Genomic DNA, 21728 nt, shown 5'->3' with positions numbered 1-21728 from the left:
AATCATAATTTTTTAATTTCCAGACAATATAGGTTTTGACCGAAAAAACTTCTGACTACAGCCTGTATAAACTTAATAATCGAACAAAAACTGAAAGATTACATAAAAGTGGAATCTTTTCGAATTAAAAGTTTTTTTTAAATAACCTTTTCAAAGGGTGTTAAAAAAAAGCACTTTTGGATCATTCTATATGTTTTTCTTAAATTAATTATCATTTATATTGATATAAATTAATGAACGAATCCCATTAGTAATTTTAATTATGAATTTCCCGTTAATATAATTATATTTGTATGTGTTTAAGCAAAATAATTGGTAAAACGAATGCAAGAGCATGCAAGTATGAAATTAAAGTTGAAAAAAATTAAAGACCTTTAGTAGGTAAAATAATACTTTTATTCTGAGGTCAAGTTAGTAGCCTTATTGTACGTGAGCCATTACAGATATTAAAATTAAAAATAATTTAAAAACTATACGTGTAGTACACCTATACATAACAGTATCGACTACAAAAAAAAAACAATGATTAAAATCAGAATATTCGATATTATATTCGCGAAAAAGTTTTCACGTCAGTGACGTATTCGTGAATTTATTGCAAATATTTTTAAATATAACTGGCAACTTTTCCAACTGCATGCGTTTTTTCAAACTAGTCCCAACTAACGGCGCCGGTTCGTACAAATGCTCTTTGACCGGCTCGACGACTATAGGATTGTCGTCGCTATCGAAAATAATCTCGGGATCGTTCTCAATTATTTCCTCAATCGTCTTCCAGTCTGTCTGTATCTTTTTTTTGCCCTGGCAACACTGGCACATGTCATAATCGCATTCCTTCTTACTCATATAATACTCAGCATCGTCTAATATCGTGTGCTCATCTTTCGGACCTTTAAGGGGTACGAAAATCGAGAATTTCCGCGCCGAATACTGTATTAGCTCCTCGATATAGTTATCGACGCCTTCGTCTGTGGCCGGCTTTATGTTGTCTATGTCCGGCTTTATATTGTCTATGTCCCAGGAGGTCTTCCTACTGTCGGGCGGGGTCAGTGTGTCGGAGCTTTGGAACATGCTACTCTTTCTTTTGGCCTGACCTGTCATTGTGATGGATTTCTTCGTACTCGCCCAGCCCAGCGACCGTTGGACCGCCATCTTCCACTTCGTGTATCGCGCGTCGCGGTCTGTGATACAAACATAATGTATTTTATTTAAATAGCTTATAATAAATGGCTGTCATTAAGATTTATTTAAAGACAAAATTGTATATAATATTACAGTTAACCTATGCGTTAGTTAAGTTGACTATGAAAACATTATTAATAATTACTTAGTTTACATTTAATTTGACAATATACCAATTTGTGTCTGTCTGTAATACTAATAATAAAAATACACAGACATAAAATACAGTAAACAATGTCAATAAAATATTAATATTACATTAAAAGAAATTAAAAAAAAAAAAATATCAACATAATACTACAATTTATATAAGAAGACTATAAAATTGTTTTCGTGATAATTACATATTTATAAGCTTATAGATACAAAATGCTATAGTTAATTATATTCACAAACTGACCGTCGTCCGTGGTGGTGGGCAGGAAGGTGTGCGTGGGCGTGGCGTGGTGGCGCCAGCGCTCCACGGCCCACACGCCCACGGCGTGGCCCGCCGCCACGCCCACGCCCAGCGCCGACATGTCCCACGACTGCGCACGCACTGGAACGACATATGAACACTTTCAAACACATATAACATATAATCACTACAGTACTGTATGGCGCTCTGAGTCACATGGTGGTAGGGCTTTGTGCAAGCCCGTCTGGGTAGGTACCCACTCATCAGTTATTCTACCGCCAAATGTAACTACAGGCACAAGGGACATAGCATCTTAGTTCCCAAGGTTGGTGGCACATTGACGATAAGGAATATATAACATTTCTTACAGCTTCATTGTCTATGGGTGATGGTGACCACTTACCATCGGGTGGCCCATATGCTCGTCCGTGAATCTATATCATAAAAAAGAAACATATTGTTATGTTATTAATATGTATGTCGGAGAAACAGGATGCCGATCTGGTGGGTTTGGTGTTTGATCCAGCATTTGGAAAACTAACAAGTTTTTGTAAAATGGGTTTTGCAAATCTGACGACCTCCGTGGTCGAGTGATGTGTACACCGGTTTTCATGGGTACGCAACTCCGAGGTCCTGGGTTCGATCCCCAGCCGAGTCAAAGTAGATTATCATTTGTTTTCTACGTTGTCTTGGGTCTGGGTGTGGTACCGTCGTATCGTAGTTTTATTTCAATATATCGTGAAAATTAAAGACAACGTTATATGAACCAGTACGGACTGGAAACATCAAATAAAATTAAAGTCTACCCGTGACCACGAACGCTGTAAAGTGCTCGAAACGTCGGAATGATAAAAATAATTAATATACGCGATTTAAATCCGTTAAAACTAGTTTTATTTCAATGTGTAATAATCGCGAAAATTTAAGACAAAATTCATTAGTTTTCTATGTTGTCTATGGTCGGGGTGTTTGTGGTGCCGTCGTTACTTGTGATTATTGATAACAGAACAGAGCTTTAGCTATATTGAGATCAGAGTAATGTGATGTTGTTCAGTATTTAATTACTTTACTCTTTTCATTGATTATGAAATACACAGACATATAAAGTTATGTATATGTAACTCACACACGGGTATCCCAGTGAGATCTGCCTGAAGCTGCATCAGGAGATCGTTGGAGGTCATCCTGCCATCCACGTGGAGCTTAGACAGAGGCATGCCGCAGTCCTTGTTCATCGCTTCCAGGATATCCCTGGAAAGGAAATCGATCGAGGCATCATTGACCATTTGATAGAAATCCACTGGTTCTCATGACATCTATAATACAATATTATATATTATACATGGTATACATAAATAGTAATGTATGTGTATGTATATGTTTCTTTTTTCATACTTTTATATATACCTTGGACACTATGAGAGTCCCTTCAAAAACTTGCCAATTTTCTATGATTAACAGTAATTATTTTTATTTAAAAATTAGTTCATACCTACGGAACCCACGTGGGAGCAAGATAGGTACAGTTTGTACTTTCTATATTTTAATTTCTTATTTCAAATATCACTTTTGACACTTATTTCTAATATTTTTGATGTAACTCACCTAGTTTGAAAGCATACCGCTTCCAAAGCAGCTCGAATTATGTGATTTTTCGTCGTAAATGCTGTCAAACCGCAGATTATACTGGAAGGGAATCGAAGAAAAACATTGAATTGATTTATAAACTAGTTATCGACTGCGATTTTGCTTGCTTTTAAGAGTCAGGGTCAAGTTTGTTTCATTATGATATACATGAATTTAAGTTAAAACTAGATAAATCAATATAGTAATTATAAAGACAGCTGAATGCACATCCAGAGACCTGATGATGATTCTGAAATTTTCATCGGTTTCGATAACGGCCAATCTTGCAAGACATATTATAGTGAACAAAAGTATGCCCAAACACAGCTACACTTTCTTTGGAACGGCAAATCCAATACGACTGAAAAGATTTCAGCTCAACAGCTCTACATGCTTGTACACTGCATACATTCAACTTTCACTCTTACTGACGACCTCCGTGGTCGAGTGGTGTGTACACCGGTTTTCATGGGTACGCCACTCCGAGGTCCTGGGTTCGATTCCCGGCCGAGTCAATGTAGATTATCATTAGTTTTCTATGTTGTCTTGGGTCTGGGTGTTTGTGGTACCGTCGTTGCTTCTGATTTTCCATAACACAAGTGCTTTAGCTACTTAAATTGGGATCAGAGCAATGTATGTGATGTTGTCTCATATTTATATTTTTTATATTTATTTTACTGTTACTGAGAATTTCTTCACCGAAAAACCCAACAACAAAAACAACAGCCTGTATACTTCCCCCTGCTGGTCTTAGGTTTAGACCTAGAGGCCTTAGGGCCTCCTCTCCCTTCGAGGAGAAGGTTCGTAACATATTCAACCAAGCTGTTCCAATGCGAGATGGTGGAAGCGAATTTCCAACCAACCAGACCCAATAACTGTTTATCGAACCAATATTGAGATGATAGCACACCTTGACAATGAAAACGATCCTTACTATTACTCTATTCAATATAAGTAAATAAAATGGTCAAAAATAAAGCCTTAAGTATTATACACTTTCCATATACCTTTTCCAAACCGATGGTAATGTTTTTTTGAATATCAATAATCAATGCTTCCATATTGAATAAAGGAATTTGAGTCTGTCTTGGAATCCAGAAATGTCAGTATGTGGCCTTAAACCAACGATACATTATACATATATACTTAATCATTTTTAATGTCTTATGCCTAAGTCTGTCTGTCTATCTTATCTCTAAGTTCCTTGTGATGTTTTTCTTTTTGTGTAATATGTTTCTTTTTTTTAGTATAAGGGCTTTTTAGTTTTAGTTTTTGTTCTTATAATTTCATTTATTTATTGTCGTGTGCGCACATGTGTTTATGTTTTCCCAATAGTCAGGGGCCATCTGAAAATCAGTGCTGTGCATTAGCACAGCTTATACTGAGCTGAACCCCTTGCTAACTACACTGTGTTCTTTAAATTTTTTCATTTTTTTTCTGTATAATCTATGTAATAATAAATACAATAAATAAATAAATATGAGACAACATCACATAAGTTACTTTGATCCCAATACAAAATAGCTGAATCACTTGTGATATGGATAATCAGAAGTAACGACGGTACCACAAACACTCAGACTCAAGACAACATAGAAAACTAATGGTAACCTACATTGACTCGGCTGGCAATCGAACACACTACTCAACCATGGAGGTCGTCAAATTAATAAGGACATTAAATTAAAGAATTTGAGTTTGACTTTCAGAAATGTCAATATATGGCTTTAGACCAACGGTACTATAAGTGCATTACCCGCGAGCGTCCTTCCGCCAGTAGGGCGCGTAGAGTCCGTTGAGCGCCGGCACGAAGTACACGTCGCCCGTGGAGAACACCTGCCCGGCGATGTGTTCCGTGTCCTGGCTCACGTCCTTGATCAGCTTCAGGTTGTCGCGCAGGAACTTCATCGCGCCGCCGGCCACCGCTATCGACCCTGGACATTTAATGCGATCCTATTAAACTACGGTACGTACGTAGCAGAGATGGCCCAGTGGTTAAATGAAAATAAAAAAAATATATATTTATTCATTCAGCTTATTTAGGGATGTAAGGGGGCGCAAATTACATCTTAGCGCCCCAAGCCAACCTCACCTGCCCGTGGTGCATCCTGCCAACTAGCAAACGAGGCTCTGGCGACCGACTGATGGCGGTATAACCATCAATATAAACGTAGCTAAATACCACAGGCCAATGACGGGCAGCAGCGTCACCGGTGCGAGTAGCTACGTTCTGCGATCGCCAACACGCCTGCCCAGCGTGGCGATTATGGGCAATATCCTCTATATGCAGCACTCACACAAGCCACGGCCCCCAGTTCCCGGCAGCCCCGCTATTCCTCGTCATGGTGGCGATGATGGTAACGGCGGGACGGGGGGTGCTAAGAATCACCGGGCTACGGGAGGCCACCACAACCGACTGACCCTTGCGACGTACAACGGACGCACGCTACGGCTTGACTCGCATCTGGCGCAACTTGAGGTAGAACTTGGGAAAATTAGGTGGCACATATTAGGGCTATGTGAAGTCCGGAGAGAGGGAGAGGACACCGTAACCCTCGATTCGGGCCACCTAATGTACTTCCGAGAGGGAGACCAACAATCCCAAGGTGGCGTTGGGTTTCTGGTAAATAAGTCCCTAGCTGACAACGTTGTGGAAATCTCCAGTGTGTCGAACAGGGTTGCGTACCTCGTAATAAAGCTCACCGAGAGGTACAGCCTCAAGGTAGTGCAAGCGTACGCACCGACCTCGACACACTCTGACGATGAAGTGGAAGAATTGTTCGATGATATATCGAGGGCCCTCCACTTCACCACGAAAACCCACTACAACGTTGTCATGGGGGACTTTAACGCTAAAGTGGGAGTACAGAATTGCAGCGAATCGGTAGTAGGACCCCATGGATTTGGAAGTAGGAATCATAGGGGGCAAATGCTTGTCAACTTCCTCGAACGGGAGGGACTCTTCTTGATGAACTCCTTCTTCAAGAAACAGCCCCAAAGGAAGTGGACGTGGCAAAGCCCCGACACTATGACCAAAAATGAGATAGACTTCATCATGACAGACAAGAGGCACATATTCAGAGACGTCTCTGTGATCAACAGGTTCAATACCGGTAGTGATCACCGACTTGTCCGAGGCTCTCTGAATATCGATTTTAGGGCCGAGCGCGTCCGTCTGATGAAGTCCACGCTCCGACCAAAGCTGCTCCAACCCATTGCGGGATCTGAAACGTTCCAGTCAAACCTGGAGAACCGATTCGCTGCCGTGAAAACCACAACAGACGTAAACCAGACCCTAGAAAATGTAGTTCGAATTCTCAGGGAAGAAGGTACAAGATTTTGTGGCATGCAGCGTAAGGGCAGGAAGTCCAAACATTCAGAAGAGACCTTAGGGCTAATGAAGAAACGACGTGAAAACCCACCTGTCACTTCGTCAGAAAAGCGGCAACTAAACCGAGAGATCAGCAAGCGCGTACGACACGACCTCCGGTGCTCCAATACTCTTACGATTGAAAGAGCAATCGAGCAGAATCGGGGGTCTAAGGTGTTCGTACAATCTCTTGGAAGGAGCCACCTGACGAAGTTGACCACATCAAGTGGAGAAGTCGTTTCTTCCAAGACGGCAATTCTTTCGGAAGTAGAGGACTTCTACGGCCAATTATACGCATCGCATGCACCTCGACCTGATCCCGAAAATGAGGATTCTAGAGCTACATTAACACGCCATTTCTCAGAAGACCTGCCTGAAGTCAGTGTTGGCGAAATCGAGATTGCTCTTAAACAGCTTAAAAATGGAAAAGCCCCTGGAGAGGACGGTATTACTATAGAGTTATTAAAAGCAGGAGGTAATCCGGTACTCAAGGAACTCCAAAAGCTTTTTAACTCTGTCCTCTTCGAAGGGAGAACTCCGGAGGCGTGGAGCAGGAGTGTGGTCGTCCTGTTCTTCAAAAAGGGAGACAAAACCCTGCTGAAGAACTATCGTCCCATATCCCTACTGAGTCACGTCTATAAGCTGTTTTCAAGAGTGATCACGAACCGTCTTGCGCGAAGATTCGACGAATTCCAACCCCCAGAACAGGCCGGGTTTCGGACCGGATACGCCACCATAGACCACATCCACACAGTGCGGCAGATTATACAGAAGTCCCAAGAGTATAATCGGCCCCTGTGTCTTGCATTCGTGGACTATGAGAAGGCCTTTGACTCGGTTGAAATCTGGGCTGTTCTGGAGTCCCTGCAGCGTTGCCAAGTTGATTGGCGATATATCCAAGTGATGAGATGTCTCTACGAAGCCGCCACCATGTCCGTCCGAGTACAGAATCAGCAAACAAATCCCATACCATTGCATCGAGGAGTGAGACAAGGGGACGTTATTTCCCCCAAATTGTTCACTAATGCAATGGAGGATATGTTCAAGACGCTGAACTGGAAAGGACGTGGCATCAACATCAATGGCGAATACATCTCTCACTTGAGATTCGCGGACGACATCGTCATCGTAGCAGAAACGCTGCAGGACCTACAACAAATGCTGAACGATCTGACTGATTCTTCTATGCGTATCGGCCTACGGATGAACTTGGATAAAACCAAGGTCATGTTCAATGAACATGTTCTACCGGAACCGATTGCGATACACGGTACCGTCCTCGAAGTTGTTCAAAAATAAGTCTACCTTGGGCAGACTCTGCGATTTGGTAGAAACAACCTTGAGGACAAGGTGAATAGAAGAATTCAGCTAGGTTGGGCAGCGTTTGGAAAATTATGTCGAATCTTTACATCGTCAATCCCACAGTGCCTTAAGACGAAAGTCTTCAACCAGTGCGTCCTACCCGTCATGACATACGGAGCCGAAACGTGGACACTCACGGTAAGGCTGGTCCACCAGTTTAAAGTCGCTCAGCGTGCTATGGAAAGGGCTATGCTCGGCGTTTCTCTGCGGGATCGCATCAGAAATGAGGCGATCCGCCAGAGAACCAAAGTCATCGACATAGCCCACCGGATTAGTAAGCTGAAGTGGCAGTGGGCTGGCCATATTTGCCGCAGAACCGATAACCGTTGGGGGAAACGTGTTCTAGAGTGGAGACCGCGTCTCGGCAAACGTAGTGTAGGACGTCCTCGGGCACGGTGGAGTGACGACTTACGCAAGACGGCTGGCAGGAGCTGGATGCGAGTAGCCCAAGAACGATCTCAGTGGCGTGCAATTGGAGAGGCCTATGTCCAGCAGTGGACGGAAATGGGCTGATGGATTGGATTGGATTGGACAGCTTATTTCGTCTAAACAGTAAAGGTTGGAGCCTTCTTTTAAGTGTAGCATGGCACCTGTGCCAGAAGACTAACTTACATAAGCATATATGATAAGCGTGTGTGTGTGTGTGTGTGTGTGTGTGTGTGTGTGCGTGTGCGTGTGTGTGTGACAAATTTCATAGAAATTCTGGCACATGTGTATTCCACCAACCCGCATTGGAACAGCGTGGGGGAATATGTTCCAAACCTTCTCCTCAAAGGGAGAGGAGGCCTTTAGCCCAGCAGTGGGAATTTACAGGCTATTGTTGTTGTTGTTGTAAACTACGGTAAATAGTAGTATTGGAATAGTGGTGCAAAAAGCTTCATCAAAAGTATAACACCTCGCCTCATCGCCTCCACTGGTGACAGGAGCGCTAGTTCGTTTTTTGCCCAGAGGATCGGAATTGCGATTCAACGGGGAAATGCTGCTAGCATTCTTGCCACCATTCCAAGCGGTCAAGATTTATACAGTAACTAGTGTTATTTCATATTTGTATATATTTAAGCATTTAATGTTGTTAATTCTTAACTACGGTTGGTATTTTGACACGTATGTTCTAAGCATGGTGGGGTAGGTTTTTGGGGGCGTATCTTTAAGGGAACCATTTCCATCCTGTCTGGGTTGGTACCGTCCATTCATCAAGTATTCTACCACCAAACAGTAATGGTTGTTGTGTTTAGAGGTAGTGTAAGTTAGGGTAATGAAAGGTACAGTCAGCATAAGAAAAGGTTCGTCACCTTAAGATATATTTTCGTGTGCTCAGTATGAGCGATAATCTGCTTTACCGATCGAGAATGACATACTGCGTCGCAATGATTTTATGTTTAGTTTCAAAAAGTATTAAGAGTTTAAGACTTGATAAAGGAATGAATTTGAAAACTGACGAAGGTTCTTACTCTGACTGTACATGAGACTTGACACTTTAGGTACGAAGGAAGTGCATTAACGATGTTTAATATTTCTTATGGCGTCAATGTTTGGGTGATGGTGACGTTACTATCATATTATATTTAATAAACAACTTTGATACAACATTATACTGACAGAAATGTTCTCAATGATATATAGGTGTGTCACCGTAAAATTATAAATACCGTTAGATTGTAATCTAATCTCGCGAGATTGTAAACTGTCGAAAGATTGTGAACCGTAACATACTGTTTACAATTTAACGCATTACTTTTATTTCTATAAAAACTCTAACCTAACCAAAATATTGAAACTACTATCCGACACTTAACAACAGCGCGAGATAGATAACAATCTAAATTGCAATCAATTCAGTTCACAACATTTCTATAGTTTACAATCTCACGAGATAGTCATCTAACTATGTTTTCCATCTAAGATGACACATATATGACGGCAGCGAACAGTCGGGTGGTACCTTCGAGCGCGTAGATGGCAGGCGCGGTGGGGCCGAGCTTGTAGGCAACGGTGGTGAGAAGACCGTGCGCTGACGCCACGCGACGCGCACCCGTGTTGTAAAGCAGGAAGCATCCTGTGCGGTATGTGTTCTTAGCCTGCCCAGCCGCCAGGCAGTTCTGACCCACCAGCGCTGACTGCTGGTTGCCGAGGATCTGGACAGGAGATTTGCCCATTGAGCCAGGATATTTACGGAGCAATTTAAATGGCAATACCGAGATGACGGGTTAGAACGCGTGCATCTTAACCGATAAATCAGTGTTCAAACCCAGGCAAGCACCACTATATATATGTGCTTAATTTAATAATAATAAAATATTTATTGGTCAAAGTCGCACTACAACACAATAACAATCTTATTCACGATTAAAAAGAGTATAAAAAAGACACAATAAATAAATTTACACAAAAAAAAATATTATTATAACAACAGTGCAACAATCCCTAATGGAGATTCGCTCAGTAAAAAAAAAATAAACATCAATGATGCTTCTCAGATGATTTTCAACGATCTCCAGAAGGTATGAAATTTAAGTTTCTAATTCATCTCGTGCTCGGCAGTGAAGGAAAACATCGTGAGGAAATCTACACCTGTCTAACGTCATAGAAATTCTGTCACATGTGCATTCCACCAACCCACATTGGAACTGCGTGGTGAAATATGCTCCAAATCATCTCCTCAAAGGGAGAGGTGGTCTTAGCCCAGCAGTGGGAAAATTTACAGGCTGTTGTTGTTTTTGTTAAATGGCAAAGCGTGAAAATTTCTAATTTTTAAAGAGAAGGAAAGCTAATTTTTCAATTTCAAAAAAATAGTTCCTCAGATTAGTCAACGTAATAATTGTAACTGACACTATCCCATAACAAGAGATAACCAGTAACCGGCTGTAACCAGAAAGATCAAGTATGAACTCACCCCTGATATCCTAATTCCGTCCAATATGGAGCCATCCTTGACGATACCATATACTTCTGCACTGCTGCGAATTTGCGGTAATGATTCTCTATGTATGCCAAATAACCTGTAATAATATTATCATTTTTAATACCATACTTATAATAACAATAGCGATCCGCCCCGACTTCACACGGTTATATAGTCAATGTGCCACCAACCTTGGAAACTAAGATGTTATGTCCCCTGTGCTAGTGTAGTTACACTGGCTCACTCACCCTTCAAACCGGAACACTACAACTGTTGTGTATGTTTTTGTACTAGTGAGTACTGTTATTTGTCGGTAGAATAACTAATGAGTGGGCGTTACCTACCCAGACATATCAGACAATCTAAGCATATATAGAGACAGACAGCGGTAAGCGACTTTGTTTTATAATATGTAGGGATAATAATGATAATGATGATAATGATATTGAAACCCCCAAAAATCAATGAATGACAATGGCATTCATGGATTTGAATACACTGGGGATTTTCATCTACCCATTGGGTGGTAATGTTTGCTCAATTATTTCCTGCCTTCCAATCATTAATAATTGTATTATAATCAATGTACCAGTGATATTTTTGTGATGCCAAAGTGCCATACAAGATTGCTACAGTGAATTACATCGTTTGTTAACGAATCTTTCATCTATACATATAATAAAATTGGAGTGTCTGTTTGTAATATTAAAATAGCCCTTTTTTACTCAATACATATACAAGGTACATATACCAAAATAACATTGGTTTGTCTGTCTTTTTTTTCTGGTTAATCTCTGGAACGGCTGGACCGATTTTGACGGGACTTTCACTGGCAGATAACTGATATAATAGGAAGTGATATAATAAGTCTACAATAATTATTTTTATGTTATATTTAAAGGCGTACGCTCGGGGGCACGGGTAGTTCAGAATATAAGATGTAACCGGTATAAGATCAAGTGTTTGGGGTCCATAATTCGAAATTATACATACCTACATAACATTGGATCCCAGTTCAGTGTCTCCAAGTTCATGAGTAGCGTCCGTGAAGCATTTGTCACGTCGGTTATATGAAGCCCGCCGTGGACACCGCCGGTTAAATTCTACAAATAATAAACTTTAATTTCACAATCCCACATATCTTACGTTTAAGATCAAGAACTTGGTTATCCTAGATTAATTACTACCCATTGATGTACCCAGCTTTATTTGTCTTAGGTATGGTAGGATACAATGAACTAAGGGTAAGGTAAGAGCTAGGTCTTGTACGTACTCTCAATGCGATAGCAGACAGAGTGGATTTGTTTTGTTACAGTATGAGTGAACATATACATAATAATTGCTGCTTGGAGTATATCATATACAATTTAGTATTATATATATTATTATAACTTGGATAGATGTTTTAAATTTGTTTTTTTTAAAGTGCTGTAATATCGAATTGGGGCACAATCCTGTAATGATATTTATACAGTGTGGCATTAAATAAACAAATAAATAAATTTGACAGTCCTCTCCTCCACGATTGAAGTAGAGTACAAGTTTGGTGGAACTGGTCAATTTTTATGGAATGTATATGTCACCGTAAGATTAGAAAATTCGTTAGATTACAATCTATCTCGTGAGATTGTAATCTAACGAGATATTGTGAACCGTAAAATTTAAATGCAATTTAACGCATTATTTTTCGCTATATCTAACGGTGACATACAAGTTTACGCTTTTTTAGGGTTCCGTGACCAAATGTTTAAACAGATGCTAGTACTAAGTCCGTCCGTCTGTCACTTGACTGTACCCGTATCTGTATATATATATAAGATGATGTATTTTTGTAGCCACTATAACAACAAATATTAAAAAACAGAATGACCGTTCTGTAGATAATGGTACGTAACTCTTCGTCCACGAGCACTATTCGCAACTTTGCTGCTTTTTATTGCTAATATAATCTAGTATGCGAAGTTAGATTTTTTTTTAAATTGGATTTTACTAAGAATCCATGTTAAAGTTCAAACTTACCCAAACAATCCAAGAATCGACGGTACCAAATAGCAGCCTCTTGTCCCTGCTCGCTCGTCTCACAGACTTGATGTTGTCTTTCAACCACCTCATCTTCAGAGCGCTGAAGTAGGGACTGATTGGTAAGCCTGAGATGTTCTTAAGGTAATTTTTGTTGCGGTCCGGTACTTTCGCCAATATCGCGTCCACTGTGCTATCTGTGCGGATATCGTTCCATGCTGAAAGACAAAATCCCATATTTATTTAAATATCTAAACATATAAAGCCTCATTTGTGCAAAGCCCTATTCATCAGCCATTTTACCGCCACAATTAAAAAAAAATATTTAAAAAAGTAATCTGAACATAACCTATACGTTATTTATTTTTTGCCAGGATTTGACAATCTGAACTCCCCTAACTAGAATGTCTGTAAAGCCGAGGGCAAAATCTAGTTACTTTATTGCTGTTTTATTCGTAATTTTATAAATAAAGAGCAGAGATAGCCCATTGGTTAGAACGCGTGCATCTTAACCGATGATTGCGGGTTCAAACCCATGCAAGCACCGCTGATTCATGTGCTTAATTTGTCTTTATAATTCATCTCATGCTTAGCGGTGAAGGAAAACATCGCGAGGAAACCTGCATGTGACCAATTTCATAGAAATTCTGCCACATGTGTATTCCACCAACCCGCATTGGAACAGCGTGGGGGAATATGTTCCAAACCTTCTCCTTAAAGGGAGAGGAGGCGTTTAGCCCAACAGTGGGAATTTGCAGGCTGTTGTTGTTGTTATTCGTAAATTTAACATCATTACAAACTAATTAGGTAAAGGTTGCTTATTAAGCGTTAATACTTTAGAGGTGATTTTTTAAACAATGCCGTGTCTATGACTTTTGTTCGTCAAATCATTTACATAACAAGAATAATCGCTGTTTTATAGTAAAAAGACTGAAATCACGTAATAATTGCGGTGAAACATACAACGACCTGTAACAATACTTACATATAGCGGGATGCAGGGGTTCACCGGTGAATTTATCCCATGCTATTGTCGTCTCCCTCTGATTTGTAATACCTAAGGCAACGATGTCGTCTTTTGAATATCCTGCAAAGAGTTTTAATATAAAATGAAAAAAAAAAACATAACAATCGGAAACATTTGTCAAATTTATAATTCCAAAGCGTTGCAAAAGTGCTTTTTGATCAGGATAAAGAAATGATCGTTTTTGAAACACAACTAATACTCCTAAGATTCCCATTCCATTAAAAATTTAAAGTCAAAATTGTATCAGAAGTCCGAGCTCCTGACACACCCACATTCCTCCACCGAACTTTTACATCACTTTTAAAAGATTGAGCCATTTAAGATTATCTAAGATACGAGATAAATTTGACAGCTTAAAACACAAACCAATTGAATTGCACTTAAGATGAAAAGAGAAATTATTATTATAAATATATTTGATATTGTCAATGTTTCGTTTAAAGATTTTTTGTTTGGAAATAAGTTTTGGTTTAATGCATTATATTTTGTTTCTAATATTATTGGTTAAAGTGTCTAGTTACATAACATAACATAACTAAATATATTTTTTTGTTATAATAAAATTGGTCCTTTGAGCCGGATTAAGTTTGTGTTACAAATCACTGGATAAAAATATCATCATCCTCCTGCCCTCATCCCAATTTTATTTACGGTCGGCGCAGGATGTCTTCTCCTTCCATACTTCTCTTTTAGACGTCATCTCACAAGTATCATTCTTTCACACAATCCATCCATCGTTTCTTGGATCGTCCTCTACCTCATTCATCCACATTCATGCTCAAGGCCTTCCTCACAATATGTTCCTCATTCCTCCTCATTACATGCCCATACCATGATGACACGTGTGTTCAGATCGGATAAAAATATATTTAAAAAAACATTATTAACTTACCAAATTCAGCCAATTGTTCGATAGCATTTTCAGCGCACAGTTTAATATTATGTAAAATTTCTAAGGGATCTTGCTCGTACCATCCTTCCTGTGGCTGAGACTCTGTTTTGTCCAACTGATGGGATACCAGTTCTTCAGATCTTTCCGCTTCATATATCTAAATTAAAATCAACGTAAGTCTTGAGTCTTAAAGAATATTTTAAAATGTATGGCTTTTTTTAATTGCTATATATTACTACAGTATTCAGCTGCATGCATATCAAACCAGCTCGCATTGGAGCAGCGTGCTGGAATATGCTCCGAACCTACCCCCAGCTCTCTCCTACAGTTCTGTCCTCTTGTAACAGCCTGTAAATTTCTCACTGCTGAGATAAGGCCTCCTCTTCCATTAAGGAGAGTGCATGGAACATATTCCACCACGCTGTTCCAATGCGGGTTGGTAGAATGCACATGTGGCAGAATTTCGATGAAATTAGACACATGCAGGTTTCCTCACGATGTTTTCCTTCACCGCCGAGCACGAGATGAATTATAACACAAATGAAGCACATATATAAAGTGGTGCTTGCCTAGGTTTGAACCCGCAATCATCGGTTAAGATGCACACTTTCTAACCACTGGGCCATCTCAGCTCTTAGATTGCATGGGAATGGATTGGATTTGACTTATATCATTATTTTTTAACGATGTATAATTGTGGCTAGACTTCGAACAGATCATAGCCCTGCACGAAATTATTAATATCAATGTGTGCGTATAGTAAGAGTTCATTGTACTTAAACAATAGAACAAAACTATAATAAAATATGAAAAGTAAATGGTTTAAACTTAAGCTTAAATCATCTCTACATATAATAAAATTGGCGTGTCTGTTTGTAATATTAAAATAGCCCTTTTTTACTCAATGCATATGTATTTTTACACGGTACATATACCAAAATAACATTTTTTACAATTTTGTGTCTGTCTGTCTGTTCGTCCCGCCTAAATTCTGAAACGACTGGACCGATTTTGGCGATACTTTCACTGGCAGATAAGAGATATAATAGGGAGTAAATTAGACTACAATATTATTATTTTTTGTTAGATTCAAACGCGTATAAGGTCGCGGGCACAGCTAATGCTAATATAAAACAACTACTCAACTTGCAAATTATATGTATAGATAACTAACTATTTAGCGTCCGATAATAACGCACTTATGCAAAAATTACTGTCTACTTCTAAGGGTCATAAGTACGACAAACTGACAAGTTAGAAACTGATAAAAAAGCGTGGAGTTGATACCTGTTCACTTCCAAGCAGGATATATTAATTTAAATAATTGTATAAACTAACATGACTTTGTATTTTTTAAATGTTGAAATACAGTAACTTCTGAGTTTCTTGACGGTTTTTCTCGGTAGAATCTATTTTCCGAACCGGTGGTAGCTTCACTTAATTGTAAAATGATGATGCAAAAGTGCTTGTAAAGGCCTACTTGAATAAAGTTTAATTTGATTCTTATTTTGATTTGACTATTGGAGCTTTGTTTTCAGACGAGATAAGTTGTTTAAATTACATGACATTCCGGAAAATGTTACATGACAATTATTGTAAAATTATTTGTGACGTCTCCGCCAAAAAAATAGTTTGTACATAATATATATAGTATGTATAGTATTTGTTGGATACGATTTTATTTTTTGACACACATCCAAATATTCTCTTCTTTACATTACAAGGTTATCTAGCAGAAAATGCTCCGAGTATTACACCAATTTAGTGGAATACATTTGTTTAATTTATAAATATTCAACGTTACTTTATCCTGAATAAATAAATGTACAAACTACAATATACACATTTAAGCGATGTATTTTTATTACTTAGTAAGTCACGAATTCGAAATATCTAGAATATTTACATAACAAGTAATTTTCATAGAAAACATACAAGTACGTTCCGTTTTACGTTAAAATATCTAAATAAATTTCATTGTTATATTAAGATTTAAATTAACTGAATTTGTTCTATCTGGATACTTGGTTATTTTGGTGATAAGACTGATGCAGTAACTTCTGGGTGGATTCCTACTCATATCGTATTCAGCTGCTAATCAACAATACTTAGTATTGTTGTGTTGTGGTTTGAAGGGGGAATGAGCCAGTTTTCAGTAGCAATGGAAGTAACATCTTAGTCCTCAAGGTTAGTGGCGAAATGAGAAAGGTAAGTTATACTTAATATTCCATATTGGCGATGGTGACCGCATATCAGCTGTGGCCTATTTGTCAGACTATCACTATTCAATTTAAAAATAAATATATTTAAATCTATATATTAAATACAATATTACGCAAATAATTTTAATTAACCTGATTCAGAACTCTACAGTTAAAATATACTTCAGTCGAGTACACTCTTACAAACTTTTTGTATCGCGAATACAAACAAATTTAACGTAGAGTTACTCGTTCGAAAAACCGCCAAAATATTCAACGTTTAATAACACCTAATTAAAAAATAGGTCATAATAATTTTTAACGGCAATGGTATCAAGAAAGCATTTTTAGTTTTGTCTAATTATTACAATATATTTTATCCCTGTGTTCGAGCCTACGCTTTTTATTTTAATAATATCTATATATACATCTGAATTAATTCAATTTTAATTAATATTATTTTATCATATATAAAACCTTTTTAATATTTTAATTAATATTATAAAATATTCAAAAAGAAAAAGTAATGTGTAAAATCGAATGTTCTGCTATCTTTTGTTTTTTATTATCTTACTAAATACTAATGACAACGTAACAATGTATAATTTATATTACAATAATATCAAGATTAAACTAGTTTTACAGCAATTTTTTTGTTTATTTGAGTTCGGATTATCTGAGTTCGGACTCCAGTGTCTAAGTAATTGAAACATTGTAAGCAAAATTCTTCTTAGGATTATACGTAAACATTTTTAAACGTATTTTTAATCTGTTTACGTTTCTCTATTATTATTTATGAGCAGCATTTAAGTTTCAAATTTTGGCCTTTGTAGGCAACGAAGGAATTTAAGAGAAATACCTTTTGCTGACGTAATCATCATGCAAGCCTCACGTCATTCAATTTTAATCCAACGAAGACTCTCTTTGAGGCTTACGTAATAACAGATCGACCCTTAACTAGCATTCTCTCAGAGCTCAAAATTCGTTAAAATCGCTGTTGATAATTAAAAAAAAAAATTATAATAATAAGCAATTTATTTCTACTCTAAATTAATTTTTTTTTAATGGTAACACTATAACTTGTCAATGGCTTAAAAAATGTTTGAAAAACAGACACCTAATTGATTTGAGATTCTCTATTAATGGATACATCTCAGCAACAGATAAATAAATATTTTGACTGTAATCACTTAGTTTTGAGATTTGATTCTGGATGGCCAGTGAGAATCATTCAATTAAAGTCTAAGAGTCGAGATGGCCCAGTCGTTAGAACGTCTGCATCTTAACCGATGATTGCGGGTTCAAACCCAGGCAAGCACCGCTGTTTCATGTGCTTAATTTCTCTTTATAATTCATCTCGTGCTCAGCGGTGAAGGAAAACATCGTGAGGAAACCTGCATGTGACAAATTTCATAGAAAATCTGCCACATGTGTATTCCACCAACCCGCATTGGAACAGCGTGGAGGAATATGTTCCAAACCTTCTTCTCAAAGATAGAGGAGGCCTTTAGCCCAGCAGTGGGAATTTACAGGCTGTTGTTGTAAATTCTTAGTTTAATGGCTTTTAGTTGTACCGGCAGGGCACAGATTATTTCGCCAATGTCACGTAGGATGGAGAAGACACGAGTGAGATCGGTACGGTTGAGACACTAAAGTCAATTTAATTTTAAAGCCAAGAATAATAGTATTAATTTCCTAGTTAAGTGAGAATCTTGTTAGAAAAACAAGAATTGTCACGTGTCAAGAAGGATATGACAGATGTCGCGGCTTATAAAATATTGTATCCTATGAGACATTGACGAAATAATCTGTGCCCTGTTGGTACAACAGTGTAACTACAAGCACGAGCGACATAACATCTTAGTTCCCAAAGTTGGTGGCACATTGACGATGTGAGGAATAGTTAATATTTCTTACAGCGTCATTGTCTATGGGTGATGGTGATTACTTACCATCAGGTAGCCCATATGCTCTTCCGCCAACCTAACTAAACTAAGAATTGAATAAAATATACGAATCCAGGTACAGATATGTTGTATTATTTCGTGAATATATATGTCGAAGACCACGAATCAAACAATCTTGCCTGCTCTCCTTCATATATATACATATATTCTAAGGGGACGTGTGCATTTCCATTTTCACAGGATGTATTAAATAGCGAGTCCCGGCAAGCGGGGCCTGCACAGGACGCGATACATCTAGGAGGGCAGTAAATGCACTATTATCAAGTTCATTATTATCAATAAGCAGGTGCGCTAATGTTTCAGCTGCGTCGTGGGCCTTGTGTTTAGCTTATACGGTTGCAAATCGCACTTATGCACTATTAAAATCCTGCGCAGTTAGATTTGATATAGATTACTTACCGTGGGTAGAAACTAACTAGACAAAAAATACCTTTCTGAACTTGCATTTAAAACTAATCATGCTGATGATAAGAAGCCGAGATGGCCCTGTGATTAGAGCACGTGCATCTTAACTGATGATCGCGGCTTCAAACCAAGGTAGGCACCACTGAATATTTATGTGCTTAATTTGTGTTTATAATTCATCTCGTGCTCGGCGGTGAAGGTAAACATCGTGAGGAAACATGCATGTGTTTAATTTTGAAGAAATTCTGCCACATGTGTATTGCCAAACTGCATTGGAACAGCTTGTTGGAATGTGTTCCGAAACTTCTCCTCAAAGGGAGAGGAGGCCTTAAGACAGCAGTGGGAAATTTACAGGCTGTTGTTGTTGTACGCTGATGATAATGAAAATGTCCTTCTGATATATTTCGGACATGACATGAATTCTATAGAGATTCATTATAGCCCATCGTCCCTTCAAAATCGTCCCTTCGTTAACTGGAACCGGCTATGGAGTTTCACGACCAAAAAATCAATATCTTTAGCGCTTACGTCTATTATTGAGTCTTATAAAATAACCACTACACCAAAGAACTATTTATTCCAATCGTAAATACACACAAAAAGCGTAACTTACTAACGTTATATGAAATAAAAAGCTAAAGTACATTGACAATAGCACCTTCGAAAAGTTATCTTCGGACTAGAGTGACGCTCCATAAAATAACTATAACAAATCGTCCAATTGTATTATCAACTAGCTGTGCCCGCGACCTTGTACGCGTTTGAATTTAACAAAAAATAATAATAATGTAGCCTAAGTTACTCCTTATTATATCAGTTATTCAGTGAAAGTCCCGTCGAAATCGGTTCAGCCGTTCCAGAATTTAGCCGGAACAAACAGACAGACAGACCGACAAAAATTGTAAAAAATGTTATTTTGATAATACCGTGTATACATACATATGTATTGAGTAAAAAAGGGCTAGTTTAATAATACAAACAGACACTAAAATTTTATTACATTTATAGATGCGTGCGTAAAAGCTACGTCTTACACTCGCAAAACTTATATTCCACTATGCTTGTGTGCGTGTACTTAGTAAACAATAGTTGTCTACTATTGACGCGTGTAGCTCTAACAGTGTATTCAGACATTTTGGAAATTAGTTCATTGACCATCGTAACAAGAGCCATTCATACCACGAATCTGACTGTCTTCGTTCCATCGTCGATGGCGCCAATGAGTGATCTCTTGGTGCCGTCCCGAACTGGCATCTCGTCCCCTGGAAGTAAAATAATCTGAATTACTACTCATTACAAAGTTATTTCTTTTGTTACTGAGTCAGATTTATTATTTTTATATTAATAATAATCGAATAATCGATGATGAAGTAATCATTTTTTTTAACTTATCATTATTATATGATAACATTTATGTTTCTATATTTTAAGTCATTATTATTTTTATATTTCAAGCAAATATATTTTTTATATATTTATATAAATTTATTTAAAATAGTATGAATTTTGAGCATTTTCTTTTTCATTGGTAAGTTATTATTTAAGTGTGCTATGACATATTTTTTTATAAGTTTTATGATAACTTATGTATAAATATGATTTGACATTTACCAATTTGACATTTACAATTAGAGAGTTTATGTTTGATAGCACACCTTGGGAATGAAACGATCGCCTCCTGGCTATTTCTAATCATATACTACTATGTATCTTATTAATTTGACAAAAAAAAATAACAAAAAAAAGACCCGCTGAGTTTCTTTCGCCGGTTCTTCTCAGGTCAAGGTGTTCCTTTTTCCGAACCGGTGGTAGTGTTTATTTGACAATCAATAAGTAAGTGTAATGCTTCTATATTGAATAAAGGAATTTGAGTTTGAGTTTTGAGTTTACCATCATTACCTTTTTAGGGAAATCGTAATTAATTGACAATTGAAACATCTTATAATGTGATTTACAAATTATATGCTTGATCATGCACCAGGTAGATCAGCACTGGCTTCCCTTAAGTTGGATAATCGCAATTGATTAATGCTGTTACTTAAAACACGTGTATCGGATAGCTTCGGATAGGCTCTTTGTGTCCCATTAATGAATATGCTGATTTTAAGCCAAAAAGCCAAGCCAATATATATTAAAGTATATTATTAAATCTACTCTATAAAAATGTACAGCCAGTTTAACATTTAATTGGGGATGTTTCTTTGGCAGTAAATATGTAACCTATTTACTGCCAAAGAAACATTGGCTATTGAAAGAATCAAATACGATTCTTTATTCAAACCAAATAAATAAATATAAGACAACATCACATACATTACACTGATCCCAATGTAAGGAGCTAAAGCACTTGTGTTATGGAATATCAGAAGTGACGGCGG

At 37.9% G+C, this 21728-nt stretch overlaps 1 protein-coding gene across 4 annotated transcripts in view; it reads right to left on the bottom strand.

Moving 5' to 3' along the window:
• Positions 1-21728, bottom strand: part of LOC124540729 (glycerol kinase-like) — a 48310-nt gene that overhangs the window by 2533 nt on the left and 24049 nt on the right. For 3 of the 4 annotated variants that reach the window (XM_047118416.1, XM_047118414.1, XM_047118415.1), the window contains exons 2-13: positions 20530-20612; positions 14778-14934; positions 13844-13945; positions 12859-13076; positions 11833-11942; positions 10831-10936; positions 9880-10072; positions 4962-5139; positions 3185-3265; positions 2706-2830; positions 1583-1720; positions 379-1181 (exon numbers count right to left, since the gene is read on the bottom strand). In XM_047118416.1, coding sequence (XP_046974372.1) covers positions 568-1181; positions 1583-1720; positions 2706-2830; positions 3185-3265; positions 4962-5139; positions 9880-10072; positions 10831-10936; positions 11833-11942; positions 12859-13076; positions 13844-13945; positions 14778-14934; positions 20530-20604 — 2097 coding nt within the window. In that variant the 5' untranslated portion in view covers positions 20605-20612 and the 3' untranslated portion in view covers positions 379-567. Of the gene's footprint in view, positions 1-378; positions 1182-1582; positions 1721-2705; positions 2831-3184; positions 3266-4961; positions 5140-9879; positions 10073-10830; positions 10937-11832; positions 11943-12858; positions 13077-13843; positions 13946-14777; positions 14935-20529; positions 20613-21728 lie in introns of those variants that run through there. The other variant, XM_047118417.1, reaches the window with a different exon arrangement.

The sequence above is a fragment of the Vanessa cardui genome, chromosome 26 (assembly GCF_905220365.1).
Source record: "Vanessa cardui chromosome 26, ilVanCard2.1, whole genome shotgun sequence".
Lineage (NCBI taxonomy): Eukaryota > Metazoa > Arthropoda > Insecta > Lepidoptera > Nymphalidae > Vanessa > Vanessa cardui.
The sequence above is the reverse complement of the archived record's forward strand: the minus strand, read 5'-3'. Positions and strand labels throughout refer to the sequence as shown.